We start from the raw sequence: 16,521 nt of genomic DNA, 5'->3' as shown, positions 1-16,521 counted from the left end.
ATATTCAAACAAGTTTAGCAACTGAGGGAGAAAACCATATCAATACTCTTCATGATGCCTTTTTAATAAAAATCTGTGAAAGAAGAGATAATACCTTAAACCGTGTTGTTCCCATCAGCATGTCCTGCAGAACAAAATAAAGGGCTCTATTAGAGGTTTTTGTTTAAAATAATCAACCAGAAAATGACGTTACACCCAGAAAATAATGGATCCTCACATGGAAGATGGGCTGAATGGATGAAATTCTGAAGTTCTGTGCTCCCCAGTCCTCTGGGTTTGAGTACATGCCTTTCTCTAGGACATAGAGCTCTCCGCTGAAGCCAGGTTCTTCAAACGCCACCCAGCTGCAGGTTTCCCAAACAAGACACCAATTCAGTTACACAATAACTTATTCATAAGCAGATCTGTCTTTATTTTTGCAATAAAGTAAAGTTTAGGGCTGAAGGTTAATGGTTGAAGGGGAATGGCTACAAGATAAAAAGAGTGTTAAATTTCTTCATGATCAGTATAAATGGGGAACTTTAGAGTCAAGGAGGATTGATAACAATGTTATAACTGTACAGAGACAACAAACACACAATGGATGAATAACTTCTTGCATTTATAAGTCTTAAACATTAGATTAAAATGTTGATTTTGGAGACAACAAACAGCAATTTTAAGTAGTGATGCAGAGACTGTGAGCTGCTGGGATCGGTTCTCCAAATGAATCTCTGACTTTACTGCATCATAAAAAAATAGCTCTTCATGACTGAGAGGTTGTAAAACTGCAGGTGACACAGATTTAAAGCAAACAGAAAAATATATAAAATCAGCTAAAGTTTAACCACATTCTAAGTGTGACATAGCACAGAAACAGCACACAGCTCAAGCTTAAGACTTGATTTTAGTCTTTTAAGTTCTTACAGTACAACTAATGACAATCTCTTCTTGAAAGGTGACTCATGTTAGTGTTAATTGAAAGTTGAATATGAGCTATATAAATTCTTCTGCAGAGAAAGGCTTTAGAGAGAAAGCCAGACTTTGAAAAAAAGAAGAGCTGAAGCAAAGCAGACAGGGATGTGGCCTGCAAGATGCATAGAGTTAATGGGAACGGTTGTTTCGAAATGAGATCAACATTCTGTTTGGAAATAAGCAATTTTGAATGATTTAAATCATTATAAGTAACCCACTGTACTATGTAAGAAAAGCTATGAGAAAGTTAAAATGCTTTGGGAACAGCTCCTTCAAGTTAAAAGTAAAAAAGTAACTTTTTGTGCAAACTTCAATTGGGGTGATTTACTTTGAGTTTGACACAACTAGTTTGACATCATCACCTTGTTGTCTGAACCATTGATATATGATGTGGTGCAAAATAGCTATTAATATATCAGTGGTGCACACTTTGTTTTTAATTAGATTCTGCAAAAAATCAGTTAAACAAGACAAATAACCATAGAAGGCATGCCAGTCAGAGAAAAGTGCATAGAGTTGTTGCAAGCAGCTGAACGTGGTGCTTTATGTTTAGATGGAGGCATACAAGAAATGGAAATGATAACCTAAAATGACCTAAATGTTATGTTGCCCATCTATTGTTATTGATTCACTTAGCTATGTGCAAAATAGCTATTAAGAAATATATTTTTACTTTTTGGAAACTCAAACATTTCCATCATTTCACAGGTTAAGGTAATGTAACAGAAGTACCATCTAGTCTTCTGAATTTCTTGAGTCACCAGTAGAAATACCTGCCTTCAAGGAACATTAAGAGTCTTTTAAAAATCTTTTGTATGTCCTGCCATATTAGTTAAAACAACCCATTAAAAAAAAAAAGTATTAGTATTTTTGAGCGACTAGGTGTGCATGTTTTGTCTGCAAGTGTGCATGTTTGCAAGTCTTAGTCTTGGCTGTAAGATGAGAAGCACGCCCAAATCTTTCAGAGCACACAACAGATACAGTTTCCTCCCTGTGTTGGTGAGCTGAACTTTACTGCGTTTAGCAGAAACCGGTTAACTTACACTCCTCCTGTGACGGTGACTGACTGTGTTTTAGTACTACGGCCAACTTCTTCCATGCTGATGACGGGACCCACCAAGTCCATGTGGCCCCCCCGCTCATTAAAATTAGGATCACTGAACAGTTTCAGGTGTGGCGACTGGAAATCCTGGGGAACAGCATAATATAGAATGAAATAACAAGTGTGTTCACATCAAAAGTAAATATTCACCCATGTTAAACCTGAAATTCTTCAAAAGATGCTTACTGCAAGTATAGGCCGCAGTGACTGTAGGCCATCCTCAGATCCTCCCCACTCACTGCAGTGAGGATACTCCCCCTCCTCCAGGATGTACTGCTGGCCTTCAAAGTCGGTCCCCTGATAGCCAACCCAGCTTCAAGACAAAACAAGAGCATCTTAGAGACACTATTTCAAAATTATTCGGTAACTTTAAGTATAAAATGATTGGCTGCTCACTCCAACACAGTACTTACAGACCCCCAAGGATCTTTATAGAGCCAACTGAACAAAGAGTTGTGTTCTTCCCATCTGTTTTTTGTTGCTCCAGCAAGTTGTAGACATCACCATCTAACTCCAAACACTGTCCATCAAAGTTTGGCTTTTCAAACACAAGAGCCTAGAGTAGAAAATGAGAATAGGGAGCTAAAGCTTAGTGCAAGTTGATGTTTTTTGGTTGTTTCTCATATTTGTTAAACATGTGTAATTTGGCCATATGTTTTGTACCCAATCTTGCTGAAAAGTCAAACGACAAACCATTGCCAGTTTTCTGGTAAAACTCAATATAAAATGGCTTGGTATTTTAAAAAGTCCATGATGCCATGCATTCTAATAGGGTGCCTAGTGCATTTGTGCCTTTGGTAGGGAAACAGGTCCATAACCTCACAAATCTTCCACTGCACTTAACAACAGACATGTTTTTTTTTAGGTTTGTCTGGTACTGGTAGTCTTTATTGACAGTAGATTAGACAGGAAATGGGCACAAAGAGAAAAGGGGAAGACATGCAGCAAAGATCCCAGCGTCAAAAAACAAACCTAACGGCTGCATCAAGGACTTATAGCCTCTACCTATATGCTACACTCCTCCCTGACATGGAAGTTTTGTCTGAAGTTATCTTGCACTAAGCTTCAGAGATTTGTACCTCCAACAAATGTTTATAATAGCGAAGATTTGAGCTCAAATTGAGCCGTATGTTTTCTGGTTTAGTTCTTTCATAACTTTTAATTATCTCCTGACTGATATGGGAAGTTAAGGCAAAGAACCTATTGCAAACCTATTGTTAAGTTTATTGAAGAACCTCTTGCCTAATAAGACCAAAAGAGTTCTTGTTATCAATTTTTCTCAATTCATTTTACATGTTTGGAATCATTATTTTACAGGAAAATCCCTGATTATTTATCATATGCTCTATTGTTAGGTTGTTGTTAGGCTGTTATGCATGCTTCAATAAATCACAGAGTTTCCTAACCTTCTGAATCTGAGCCAGGCCATCAGCACCGCTAAGCATCAGGCAAATATGCAGAGGCTGATTTTCAGTTATTCTGCTTATCAGCAGCAATCTTTGCCTCTAAAAGTGAGTTCTTTCAGGTATTTACAGAAAAAACCGAACAAAGACTCAACACTTCAGCATGTTTGTGGTAAAACAACAACAGGTCGAATAAGTAAGATGTGATAGAAACTGGGACGAACCTTAACATCTGTTGGATGCTCCACCTTTATTGGTCCCTGAAATTGAGACATATAATATTAACCAAACACAGCTAATACATTTTTGCAGAATTACAAATATGTAATACACTTTACCATTCGGAGCGGTCTGAGAGAGCCAATGAAAGGCTCAGGGAAACCCCAACTCTGTGGGTGGGGATACTCTCCCTCCACTAGCACTTCAAGCAGTCCATCAAATCCTGGATCAGAGTACACCAACCAGCTACACATAAAGGCAGAGATTAAATCAGACAAATGTATATAATTTTGAGTTAAAGCTCCCAAGCAAAGGCTAATGATAGTTATAACATGAACACTTGCACTGTCTAAATCATGAGGCAGCATCAACCATCAATAATCCACAGCAGTTCAACTATGACAACCACAAGCTGTGGCCTGCTGCTCGCATTCCTCCACAGACACAACACAGATGATGTTCACATAAAATTTTTTCCAATTCTCAAGAAAGATTATTCAACGTAGAGTGTTGCATTCATACCCATACAAGAATTCACACCCCTTGGACTTGTTCAAATTATCTCCCATTACCACCACAAACATCAAAGTCTTCTTATTGGGATTTTATTTGACAAGTCAACACAAAGTGGTCCATAGTTGTAAAGTGGAAAGAAAATTATGCATGGTTTTCAAATGTTTATAAGTAACAATTTGGAAAGAGTGACATGCATTCGTATACAGCCCCTTTGTGCCAAAGATTTGCAGAACCACCTTTCACTGCAACTACAAATCATTTGAGATACGTCTCTACAATATTTGCACATTGGGAGATATTTTTGCATATTCTATTTTATTTGCTGAAACTTAGTCAGATTGAATGGAGACTGTTTTTTCACATCTTGTCAAATATTCTTAGTTGGATTTATGTCTGGACTTTGGATCATTCTAACACATGAATATGCTTTGTTCTAATCAATTCCATTTCTGATCTATTTGTGTGCTAAGGCTCACTATCCTAAGAGGTGAACCACCACCCTTTCTTCCAGTATTCCCCTTTATTTAGCTCCACCCAGCTTTCTTATCCCTGCACAAAAGAAGCATTGCAATAGCAAGATTCTGTTTGGGAGGTTTTCTGTGTTAGTCCAGAACTTTATCTCTGACTTGTCTGAAAAGTTCCTTGAGTTCCTTCAGCCATATCTTTTATCCTCAAATGTTCACTCACACGAATACAAGTGGCCGAAATGGGTTTTCTCTGTAGGGTGTCTGGGCTCTCCCTTAGAGATAGGGTGAGAAGCTCGGTCATCCGGGAGGGACTCAGAGTAGAGCCGCTGCTCCTTCACGTCAAGAGGAGCCAGTTGAGGTGGCTTGGGCATCTGGTTAAGATGCCTCCTGGATGCCTCCCCAGTGAGGTGTTCCGAGCACGCCCCACCGGGAGGAGGCCCCGGGGAAGACCCAGGACATGCTGAAGGGACTGTTTCTCGGCTGGCCTGGGAACGAATTGGGATTCCAAGGGAAGAGCTGGAACAAGTGGATGGGGAGAGGGAAGTCTGGGCCTCCCTTCTTAAGCTGCTACCCCCGCGACTTGACCCCGGATAAGAGGAAGAAAATGGATGGATGGATGGATGGATGTTCACTCGCTTTTGAAGCCATCACAGAGCTGTTATTGTTTAACTGAGATTATAATACACATAGAATAATTTACTAATCAGGTGGTTTTTGCACTGAATTTTATTTATGAGTATTGGAGAGAAGGGGGCTGAAGAAATATGCCACAATTTTCAACTTTTTATTTGCCAAATTATATACATTAAAGTCTGTGGTTTAAAATTTGATCAAATGTATGCAAGGCACTGTATTTACACCCATGAAAATTTTCCCAGCACAGTGAGTTTATATGTCGTCAAAACTTACATTCCAGAGTGAATCTTAATCGAGCCAGTGGTCTGTGGGATCCCGTATGAACTGAGCTCTGGCGTGTCTTCACAATAAGATGACATCCTCCCTAACCCGTTCACCTCTGAGTACAGGTCAATCCTGGGAATGCTGTAGTCCTACAGAAAGAAAAGAAAAAGGTTTTTAAAATACAATAACTTGTGCTTTTTGTTCAAGCTTTTGGTATAATATAGGTCACATAAGCCTAGTCATGTGCCACCAGTTAAAAAACATTTATCAGCTACATTTTTTAAGACCTACTCAAAGTTAAATTCATTCAAATATAGAACATTTTCATAAACTGGTTTATTCCAATCTTAAATCAATTCTGTGCACCTATAGGTCACAGGAAACAGCCTAACAAATCGATCATATCAAATTATCAATTGAATTTAATCGACTGAAGAATTACAACATCCACAATTATTGTAATCACTGGTGAAAATGTTTTAAAAAGACGTATTATGCCAGTGTTTGCTGCAACTCTCCAACATCAAGAAGTCCAATCTTGTCACACTTCTAAGAGTGGATCTGAATATTAGGCCTCTGACTCCCCAGGCTAACATGAAGAATTACTTACAAAGGTAAAATATAAAGAACAGCTTTGCTTTTGCTGCCTTTGTTTGCATGGGTGCAAAATAAAGTACCACCATTCATCCATCCATTTTCTGTACACTTTTGTCCCTAGTGGAGTCAGGAGGGATACTGGTGCCTATCTCCAGCGAACGTTTTGGGCGAGAGGCGGGGTACACCCTGGACAGGTCGCCAGTCTGTCGCAGTGCCACCATTCATTTCGTTAGAAATTTAAACAAATGAATCTGAATTAATGTACCAGTGCTCCAATTAAATAGTACATTTTTCCAAATTTTCATTGGGAGATTTTTCTGCTGCAATAAAATATGAGTTTTAACACCGTTTACCACATAGAAGTGCTAACACTTGTGACTATAGAGTTCTGTACATTGTCACAGCACACAAAACATGACAAAGATTTTTTTGGTTTTAAATGTAGATGACTGAATATTTCTAAACTATTGACAAAAATATAAGTTCCCACACATTTAGTGAGTTGTAGAGTTTTTGATTATAGTTTGATTATCAAGACTGACTTTTCATTCCACACTCTACACCAATATAGATATCAGGACAGTGTTAATATAGAAGTAGTGAGTTGGACTGATGGAATGAGCTAAAATGAATCATGACTCACTCTGACTGCCAGCCGAAGGGAACCTACAACCATTGGTGCTGTTGGAACAGGTTGACCCAATTCATTTAGCTTCTCTGGAGTTCCCTCCTCTGGCCACATGTTCACTAGCTGGTCCATGGGACCCTCTTCCAGGGCAAGGATACGGCCCTGGAAGCCAGGCTTTTCATAGAGAAGCCAGCTGAAAACAGAGTAAGAAGATGACACTACATCATAAGTAAGAGAAAGACGTTCACAAAAAAAATCTGAATCAGTGGCACCCTACCCTGCTGACTTCAGTTGATCATTCAATTAGTTATGATGACAAATTACCATAAACATGGAGATTGAACTGGGCTACTGCTGAATAAATTTCTATGGACTTGATCGATAACTGATTCCAAGGTAAATATTTTCATCAATGTTATTAACACCTCTAGCAAGAGGTGTCTTGTCTACTGTTTTGCTATGAATAAAAGCATCATTTTGAATTAGTTTTTTGCCAAAATATTTGCAGACTTGATCAATGCTTACTGATTTTGCACACATTAAGACAAGAAAAGCATTGTCATACTGTTATTGATAGTATGTTCTAATCTGTTAGAAAGAAACACACTCAAAACAATTTTCTACAGTACTGAACATTATCTTGAATATATTTGTTTTCTTGATTTAAGTTTGATATTTTAACTACTGCAGATCCTGACAACCCTACTACAGACTCAAGTGATTTGCTCCAGTAGATCAGTTAGCAATGCCAAAGGAAATCAAACCTCAGGTACTCATCCTATTTTTGACCGGATACAACTCTGATGTGGCAAAGTATTGTGATCATGTTATACATGTCATACCATGATGTCATGGTAGCCATAATAACAGTCACAACAGTCAGCCATAATAAAACATGTCATATTAAACTATACTTTATACGTTTCCCTCTGCTTTCTCTACTCCTCTTATATTAATGAACATACATTTTTTTTTTAAACTACTAGTAGAATTCCATACCATCCTCTGATGACTTTGATCGATATCACAGGAGACAGTTTCATTGAGGTGGAATCTTCTACATCACCATAGACTTCAAATGTCTCCCCACCAAACTGAGCATGTTCGTGTATGACTATCTGCATGAACAAACAGAACCATCAGTGCAATACAGAGACAATGTCTCACAAAATGCAACTAGTAACATTTTAAATCCTACCTTTCCAGGTCTTCTGTGGTGTCCTCTAACGACAGGTTTCTGCAAGACAGATGAAGACACAATTCTTCAATTATTTTTGATGCAACTCAATCCTACAAGGAAAAGTCAACTTCAGGTTGGTAAGTTTGGATAAGGTTATGGTTATTTAATATATCTATATAGGTAGAGTTGTTCTGCAAAAAGACACCACCTACACTTCAGCACTTTATTAGAAAAGTAAGATTTTGTGGTATATTTCACTCTATTTTTTCCATTAAATTTAACAGTTGCTTGAATCACTAATATGTTGTATTTAACTTCACATGTATTAATTCATCTATGAATAAATGCGTACAAATTTAAAAGCAATCCATCTTCTTTCAATTAATTTTTTCTCTTTGCAAATTCCTTGTAGCAAAAAAATAAATGCTTGCCGCTTGTTGTGTCATACCCTTTTACTATGAATGCATTTAGTTTTCATATCAGTGTTATTTGCTTACTGATGCAAATGTTTTGCCGAGAGTCAGGAAAAGTCATGTGCACCAATGTTGCAAAATATTTCCTGTGTAGAGTGCCACCCTGAATATGTGCTCATGTTTCTTGTTCTTTCTTGCAAATGATTCACAACTTGGCAACTTGAAGTATGAAACCCCCTCATTTCACCACACACACAAAAAAAACAAAACAAAAAAAAAAAACGAACAAGATACAACCTGAGGCTTGTGTCTCCATGGGAGTAAAGCAGAAACAAATATGTGCTTTGCAGCTGTGACTTTCAGACTCATTTGTACTCAGTCAAATCAGTATGTTCCTATTGCAATTAGTAAATATGTTAGTGAAACAAAAAAGCTACTACCTTGATTTTAGTTGTTTGAAGTCCATTTTGAGATATCTCATGATTGTAGTTTGTTGTAGAAGGCAGTACTGTAGGATTCTTCGGGCCCACATCCACAATGGATATGTTTGTAATTGACAACTGTTCCATAGCAGGAGGGGTTAGGTCAGTTGTCTGTGTAAAGTCCATGGAGGCCTCTAGCTCTGGTGTGTCTTTCTTGAGCTGTTTCTCTAAATGATCAGGCAGGTTCATCTCAGAGAGTGCCGGCAGAGGAGGAACAGAGGAGGAGCTGCATGCTGACTCACTAACAGCAACTATTCCACCTTCTGTAATCAAGCTTTGATCTGTATCTTTCACGCCCCTGTTATCAGCAGGGGGAACAGGCAGAGGCAAGGCAGTAACTCCCTGCGGTCCAACGTCTTGCTGCCGGTTAGACGGGACTGTGCTGTTTGAGGCAGAGGAAGCTTCAATTCTTGTCTTCCTGGAAGTCCGAGGGGAGCTAAGCAAGTCTGTGAGGATGGACATCCTCTTGAGTCTTGACGCCACCTTCCCCGGCTCATTGTTTTGCCCCTCTGTTTTTCCCTCTTTGACTTGAGTCTCCTCTTTGACCTCATCCTGTCCTTCAGTTAGTTTATCTGCTGAGGTGCCGTTCTCTTGAGAATCAGTACTTCTGCTATTCCTGTTAGCATTTTTTTGTTTGATTACCATAGCTGGAGAAAGGTCCATGCGTCTATCATTTTTTCTTAAGCCAAAATGAAATTCCTCTGGATCAAATGTCCGCTCAAAGTGGTCCTCCCTGATGGCTGGCATAGCAAAAGGTGGGCACTGCAGTTTTTTACGAATCTGTTTCTTTCGAGGCACTGAAAAGGGTATTCCTCCTTCTCTGACACTGCTGAGAAAGTAATCAATTTCCTCTGGCTCGAGTAAGTCATCATCACTAGCTGTCTCATCTTCATTTCTTCTACGTCCCTTTTTCTTTTTGTGACGGTCTTCCACGTCCAACCAAGCGGATGGAGTCCGTTTGGGTGTAACCGGTTTCCCTGGAGCCTTAGCATTGTCAAAATCAAAGAATTGAGATGTTACTTTTTTTGAAATTTTGTGTGCCTCCTGTTTCAAACCACCACCTGCAGTGAACTTCGCCGCAGATGATTCACGTTTTTGAATACTTTCTTCAAAGATCTCATCAGTCTTCAGAGCATCATCCCTAAGTGTTACTTGAACTGAACCAATGGAATGTGCTTTCTTTTGGTCTACACAAACACTTGTGTTTGCTATATTTTGAACCACAACAGTGACATTTGCATCCTGTTTTTCTTTGGCAACAGTCAGGTTATCTGTATTTCCTACAACATTTGGTATCTTCTCATGAAGGTCTCTTGAAACAGTATCATCAGAAACATTGGAATGTATGTCTGATTTAATCTCAACTTTACCATCTTTGTCAGTTGAGATACTTTGTTCTTTTTGAGTGTCAGCTTTGTAAATTTCAATATTCTTTGCCTGATTGACTGATGGGTCAATTGGTGCTGTTTTTTCTTTAGAATGATCATGAATCTTAACTCTGTCAGTTCTGGCATTCAGCTCTTGAATTTCAGTCTTTGACTCTGCTGGTATTACTGACTCCAGTTTTTCTTTTAGGTCTGCATTTGGGGCAGATTGTGCTGACTTGTCTTGACCTGGTGTTGTACCACTATTTTGTCCTGTAGTAGTTGAGGGCTTCTCAGTCTGCTCTGTAGCTACTAGCAGTGGTTCCCTGACCTTAGCTTCACAGTCATCTTTAGGATCTTCAGTGCTATGATCCTGGATGCTGTGCTTCATCCCGGTTTCCTTTGTGCCAACTTCAGTTATTAGAGAATTTGAATCTTTGAATTCTTGATCTAGGTTTGGTAAATCTTCACCTTTTTCTCTAGTAGTTTTGGATCTTTGGACTTCTGTATTGAAAACTTCACTGATGTCTTTCAAAGTTATTGTTTCACTCGACAAACTTTCAGAAGATAAATCCTGAAGTTCTGTTTTTTCTTTCCTACCATTATAAGAGAGTAGATTGTCAGAATCTTGGGTTGCATCCATGTCATAGTTTTGTATTTTCTTCTTTTGAACTTCAGTTCTTAATGTCTCTGACTCAGACCCTGTTAACTTTTCTTGATCTGATATTGTTAAACTTTCATTTGAGTCATCAGAGATAGTGGACTTCGTGTCTTTCTTGACTTCAAGTTTCCTGGTGACATTTTCATTCACTGATTCATTTACTAAACTGTCATTTGATTGGTCCTTGCTTGTAGTCTTGTCTTTAGTTTCTTTAGCACTTTGACCCATGGTGGTCAAAGTCAAAGTAGGTTTGACCTCTGGGATTTGACTTTTTCTTGTCTCTTCTGAAGCTTTGTCTTCCAACATTTCTGGTCTTAACTTGAAGTTTGTGTCAAAGTATTTAGATTCTTGATTTGATATTTTGATTTCCTTTTCTTGCATCACATCAGTGTTTGACTTCTGAACATCTGTTGTTTCATTCACCAAATCTCCAACTGCAGTGGTACTGCAAACAGAGTGAGCATCTTGAGTATCATTTCTATCCTGAACTTCAGCATCGATATCTGATTGCTTTTCTGATTTGTGACTCAAATGTTCAGATTCCCCCAATTCATTTTCAGCTTGTTTTAATTTGTCTGCGCCTTTGTCTCTATCACTTATTGGGCTGAACTCTTGGAGACTTCCAGGGTCATTTCTTATATTAGCAGTTTCTAACTCATCCACCAAACGTTCTGTCAATGTATCTTTTGTTGCAGAGTCATCTCTATCTCTTTCACAGCCTGGTATTGGTATGTGTTCAATATGGTTTCCTGTTGTGACCTCAGGCGCTTCTGTTCTTGGCGTCTCACTTCTGGCAGATTTTGGACCTTTAACTTCTGTTGATATTCCATCTTGTTCACCAGCAGTAATTGTTGCCTGGTGCCGTTGACTGATAATTTTGTTTGTATGATCCAGAACTTCTGTCTCATTTATCAGACTTTGCAATGATGAAATCCTGATTTCGGATTTTATAAATTCAGATTCTGTTGACTTCCCTTCATAGTCACCAACAATTATTGGCTTCTGGACCTGTTTGTTGCTAACTTCACTTGAATGATCTGGAGCTGCTGTCTCATTTACAATAATTTGCATTGAGGAAGTACTTATTTCAGACTTTAGTTGTTCAGATTCTGAAGATACTGCATTCTGGTCACCAATAGTTAATATTTTCTGGACCTGTTGGTTGCTGTCTTTACTAATATGTCCTGGAGTTTCTGTCTCATTTGACAAACTTTGCAATGATGAATCAGTAATTTCAGATTTCAGATGTTCAGATTCTGATGATTCTCCATCAAGATTACCAGTCACTATCACCACTTGACCTTGTTGATTAGTCGATTTTTCAAGAACAGTTTTGATTGTCTGAACCTTTTGTTTTCCATCCTCACTTTTAACTGTTACAATTTCATTCCCAAAGCTCTCTGAGATTTCAACTTCAGGTTTTACATTGTTTTCTTCAACGTGAGTGCTCACTAATGATAATTTTACAGCTTCAGTCTCCTTTGTTTTATCTTCTTCAATTTTTGCAACATTTTGTCCATTATCTGATATATGATTTTTATATCTGCCTTGTTTTGTTATATTTCCACCTTCTTCTCCAGTTTTAGAATTAATTAATGTCTGAGCATTTTGTTCTGTTGTTTTATTCATAGTTTGGTTTTTCAGTATGATCTCTTCTTTTCCTTTGGAGCCATCTTCAGATTCAGTCTCCAGCATTTCGCTGTCAGTCGTTGATATTCCAAGACTTGTTTTTTCCTTTACAACATCATAATTTTTGCCTATTAGTTTTCTGGAGTCATCTTTCATCTTTTTACTTTTGGTTATTAGCTCTTTGGCTTCCTTTTCATTTTTCCCAAGTGGTTCAATATTTTGAGGCTTTGGTCTCTCTGTATTCATAGAGTCGCTTTGTGAAGTTTCTTGTTGTAAGTTCTGCTGTTTTGTGTCAATTATACTTGCTGTAGTTTCAACTATTATGCTCTCTGCTTCCTCACTCTTGGTTCTCTTTCCTTTCAGGACATGTGTAACTACTGCCTGTTGGTTCTTTGTAGCCTTAGGCTGCAAGCTTTTCTCTTCTGTTGAGAGATGGCCTGCTTTCCCTGAACCCGTAATTCTTCTCCTTGCAAAGTCCACAGGTCTTTCTTTGAGCTTCTCTTTACAACTGTTTTGTGACTCAGAGCTTTCCACTGCAGTGTGATTAAGCATTTCGTCTGGCTTTGAGTCTTTCTCCTTGCTTCCAGATTCGTCTAAAAGAACCTCTTTGTTTAACTGATTTTCAACATTCTTTGGCAATTCACAAACAGTTACAGTCTCTGTTTCTGCGTCCAAAGCCTCAGCTGGTTTCCAGCCAACCTCCTCTTTATTTTTCTCCCCTACATCAAAACCTTTTGCTGCTTCCACAGTTAATGTTTGCGATACTCTGTTATTTATAGCTTTAGTTGGATCTTCCAAATAGTCCGGTGAACTCACAACATCTGATCCTACGGCTAGACTCTGTGAGTCTGAGACAAGTTCAGCAGGAATATTCTTTCTTGTTTCTGATGTAGACATAACTCCCTCCTGACCAGTTTCTGTTGATGGGTCATAATGAATGCCTACATCCAGCTCAGGTTTGGCTGACTTACTAGTTACATACTTAAGGGTTGGTTTAATGTCAAAAGCCTGAACTGCAGTGTTTTTCTCTTTGGTAAATTTAAATTTAGTCTTGCTTGGCACCTCCTCTGACACATCTTTGGCTTTAACTGTGGTGGACGTTTTAAATGATGATAGTGTTTTTTGCCTATGTTTGTTGTCTTTTTGATTTTCTGGTTTTGGTTCTTTGGGTTCCAGCTTTCTTTCCTCAGTTTCTGCATTATTATCACCAGCAACCAGTGACTTAGCTGATATTTCTTTGTCTACAATGGTTACTGGGTGTGCAATCATCTGAGTTTCGTCTGTAGTTCTTGAATTCCTGATTTCCTCAGATGGAACCAAAAAAATCTCTCCACCTTTAGCATCTCCTTCCAGTGTAGTTTGATGGATTTTAGTTTGTTTTTTCGCCATTTTAATGTGTTCCTCTGCAGACTTACAATCACCGTCCTTCATAGTATCTGCTGTGACAGTCTCTTTACCATTCACAGTTGAGTCTTTAACTGTGTTGAGATTTGAATCCTCATATTTTGACGAGAGTTCTTGGATTTTGGACTTAACTTTGCTGGCGATTCTCTGATTTCTTGTGGGAAGCTTGCTCCCGGATGATGAAGTCTCGGTTAGCTCCTTCACAGGAAATTTTCCATGTTGTCTGATGTTTTCGTTTGGCTTGGTGAGCCTTGCGAACACGTTTTTCTCTTGCTTAGTTGGAGAAAAAGAAAGACCTGCTGTGTCATTCTCTTCATGACTCATGCTTCTTTTAGAGAGGTGTTTGGATGGTTTCAGTGGTGGCATACTTCCTGTTCCTGAAAAAGACAAACACAAATGTTATTCAAGGGAACTGAGGTGAAAAAATCAGAAAAGTATTCTATTACAACAATGTGCATCAAGTTGCAGTACTTTGTCGGTGTGGATATGTGATTGAGTTTTAATTATTTATGCAGTCAGACATCCTCAATTTGCAAGTTTGCTATCACAGTTTTGTAATGTAGACAGCATTTATTGTATCTATTGTGATTGAATATGGTGCAAAAGCTAAAAGCCATCCACAAAAAAACTATAAAATAAAATAAAATTTCAATTACTTTTTTAAAATAACTTTAAAAAATAGTTTTTAACAACTTGCAATTTACAAATAAATAAATGTAGTGAAATGGGAAGATTCAGAAAAGAAATTATATGGTATAATTTATTATTTTTTTAAAAACGGCCTCAACATTGACCCTTGTTAATAGAAACCAATCAATACAGTGTTTACTAACAACAAATAAAAATCACTTTACAATAATGTAGCCCTAACCCTAACCCAACAGCTTTAAGAACTACTTCTCAAATAAACATAAAATTACCTGACAAAACATTTTCAACAGCCTCAAAGTTGATCCAGACTAACTAAAAATAAAAACCTCAGCCTATAGACCATGACTGGACTCTTACCTTTCTTTGGACTTCCAGGCTGCAGCATCAGTGTTTCATTTTCAGCTTTCTCATCGATGGGAGTTACTTCTTGCTCTTCTGGCGTCTGTTTCTGGACTGCTTCACCTTTGTCTGAGTTAGTCTGACCAGGCAACACTTTTTTAAAGCTGTGGCTGCTTGTTGGTGTGATACTGATATTTGTTTTTCTTGTTGGAGATGAAACTGGCAACTTACTTTTTGATGCCAAGAAGGAACTACTCTGTTGTTGGTTCTGCTGCAGAGTGTCCCTGTCAGGATGGCTCACCTTTTTACCGGTCCTTTGCTCAAGCTCCATTCCATTGACAAAGTCTGCATACTCCTCCTCTGACTTTTCCTTATTCAGCTTTGTACCTGTTCTATACACAGATTTTGTAGGTGAAATATTTCCTGATGTGACTCTCACATTTTTGGTTTCTTCAAAGCTTGGTTTTCTGACTGATTTGGTTGGAGACTTGACAGGTTCTTTAGGTCTAGTCTGCTTTGGAAATTTGGAAACAACTGCTGACCCAGAGACATCAGGTTCTGATATTTTCTCAGATGCTTCTGGAGATTTCACATCAGTTTCTGATGTTGAAACTTTCGGAATTTTAGGCTTTACGTGACCAACACCACTTTGATCTTTTAACACTGGAAGTGCAGAAACTCGTTTCTCAGTGCTACGCTCCTTAAGTGGAGGATGATCACTGGAACTTTCTGTTTTTGTGCCTGCTGTGGACTTTCTTGAGACAGTCTTCAACTTAAGTCCAGCAGCAGATGAAGAGGTCTTTGTTCCACTTCCTGTGAAAGCATGCGAGTTGTCTACTGCTCCTTTAATTCCTTGCTTAGTAGCAGCTATGTGACTACTTTGAGCTTTTACTCCAACATCTTCATCTTGTAACTTGGGTTTGCTCATGTCTGAAGCTGCAATACTAACTTCGGAAGCAGGGGTCTCAGTTTCTTCTTCAACTATGAATTCAGTAGTATATGTAGTGTTGAACAGTGAGGACTCGTCTGTTGTTCTTGGTGCTTCGGTTTTGTTATCTTTGATTTCAATTTCATTGTCTTTTTGGAAGCTTGTCAATCTGTCAAAGAAGAAGTAGAGAGAAACAGGCTTGTTTTATAGCATATCTGTGAAACAATTATAGAAAGTACAGAGTGTACTATAGTAAATATGAAATGTTTAAACGTGAAACAGTATATAGTCTCTTTAAAAAGCGTATTTTTGATTCAGTTTCACTAGCCACACATGCCTGATTACTAACTGTCCTACAGAAACAAAAAATAGAGAACCTAACTGATATCATGATGTCAGATAAACAATCTCAAAATAAAATATCTCATGCCTCGATGTGAGAAAATTCAAGTACAGATGAAAAACAAATTTAATGACATTCATCAGTCAGGAAAGAGTTAAAGAGTAATTTCTAAGACTTTGGTACTCAGTGAACCACAGTGAGATTTATTATCCACAAATAAAGGAAACAGTGGGGAACCTCTCCAGGCCTGGCTGGCATGCCAAAATTACTTGAAGAAAGCATCAATGACTAATTCAGAAAGACACAAAAGAACCAAGAACAACATATATACCCCTGCAGAC

The 16,521-nt window shown here is 38.3% G+C and overlaps 1 protein-coding gene across 1 annotated transcript in view; it reads right to left on the bottom strand.

Annotated features, from left to right (window-relative positions):
• Positions 1-16,521, bottom strand: part of crybg1 (crystallin beta-gamma domain containing 1) — a 48,324-nt gene that overhangs the window by 3,115 nt on the left and 28,688 nt on the right. Inside the window, exons 4-16 of the mRNA XM_023352995.1 lie at positions 14,928-16,006; positions 8,820-14,296; positions 7,985-8,023; positions 7,786-7,904; positions 6,802-6,979; positions 5,571-5,710; positions 3,798-3,924; positions 3,684-3,719; positions 2,470-2,612; positions 2,243-2,369; positions 1,998-2,143; positions 218-344; positions 95-124 (exon numbers count right to left, since the gene is read on the bottom strand). Of these exons, the coding sequence (XP_023208763.1) occupies positions 95-124; positions 218-344; positions 1,998-2,143; positions 2,243-2,369; positions 2,470-2,612; positions 3,684-3,719; positions 3,798-3,924; positions 5,571-5,710; positions 6,802-6,979; positions 7,786-7,904; positions 7,985-8,023; positions 8,820-14,296; positions 14,928-16,006 (7,768 nt within the window). The remainder of the gene's footprint in view (positions 1-94; positions 125-217; positions 345-1,997; positions 2,144-2,242; positions 2,370-2,469; positions 2,613-3,683; positions 3,720-3,797; positions 3,925-5,570; positions 5,711-6,801; positions 6,980-7,785; positions 7,905-7,984; positions 8,024-8,819; positions 14,297-14,927; positions 16,007-16,521) is intronic.

Source organism: Xiphophorus maculatus, chromosome 19 (assembly GCF_002775205.1).
Source record: "Xiphophorus maculatus strain JP 163 A chromosome 19, X_maculatus-5.0-male, whole genome shotgun sequence".
Taxonomy (NCBI): domain Eukaryota; kingdom Metazoa; phylum Chordata; class Actinopteri; order Cyprinodontiformes; family Poeciliidae; genus Xiphophorus; species Xiphophorus maculatus.
This window is presented reverse-complemented; position numbering and strand designations above follow the sequence as displayed.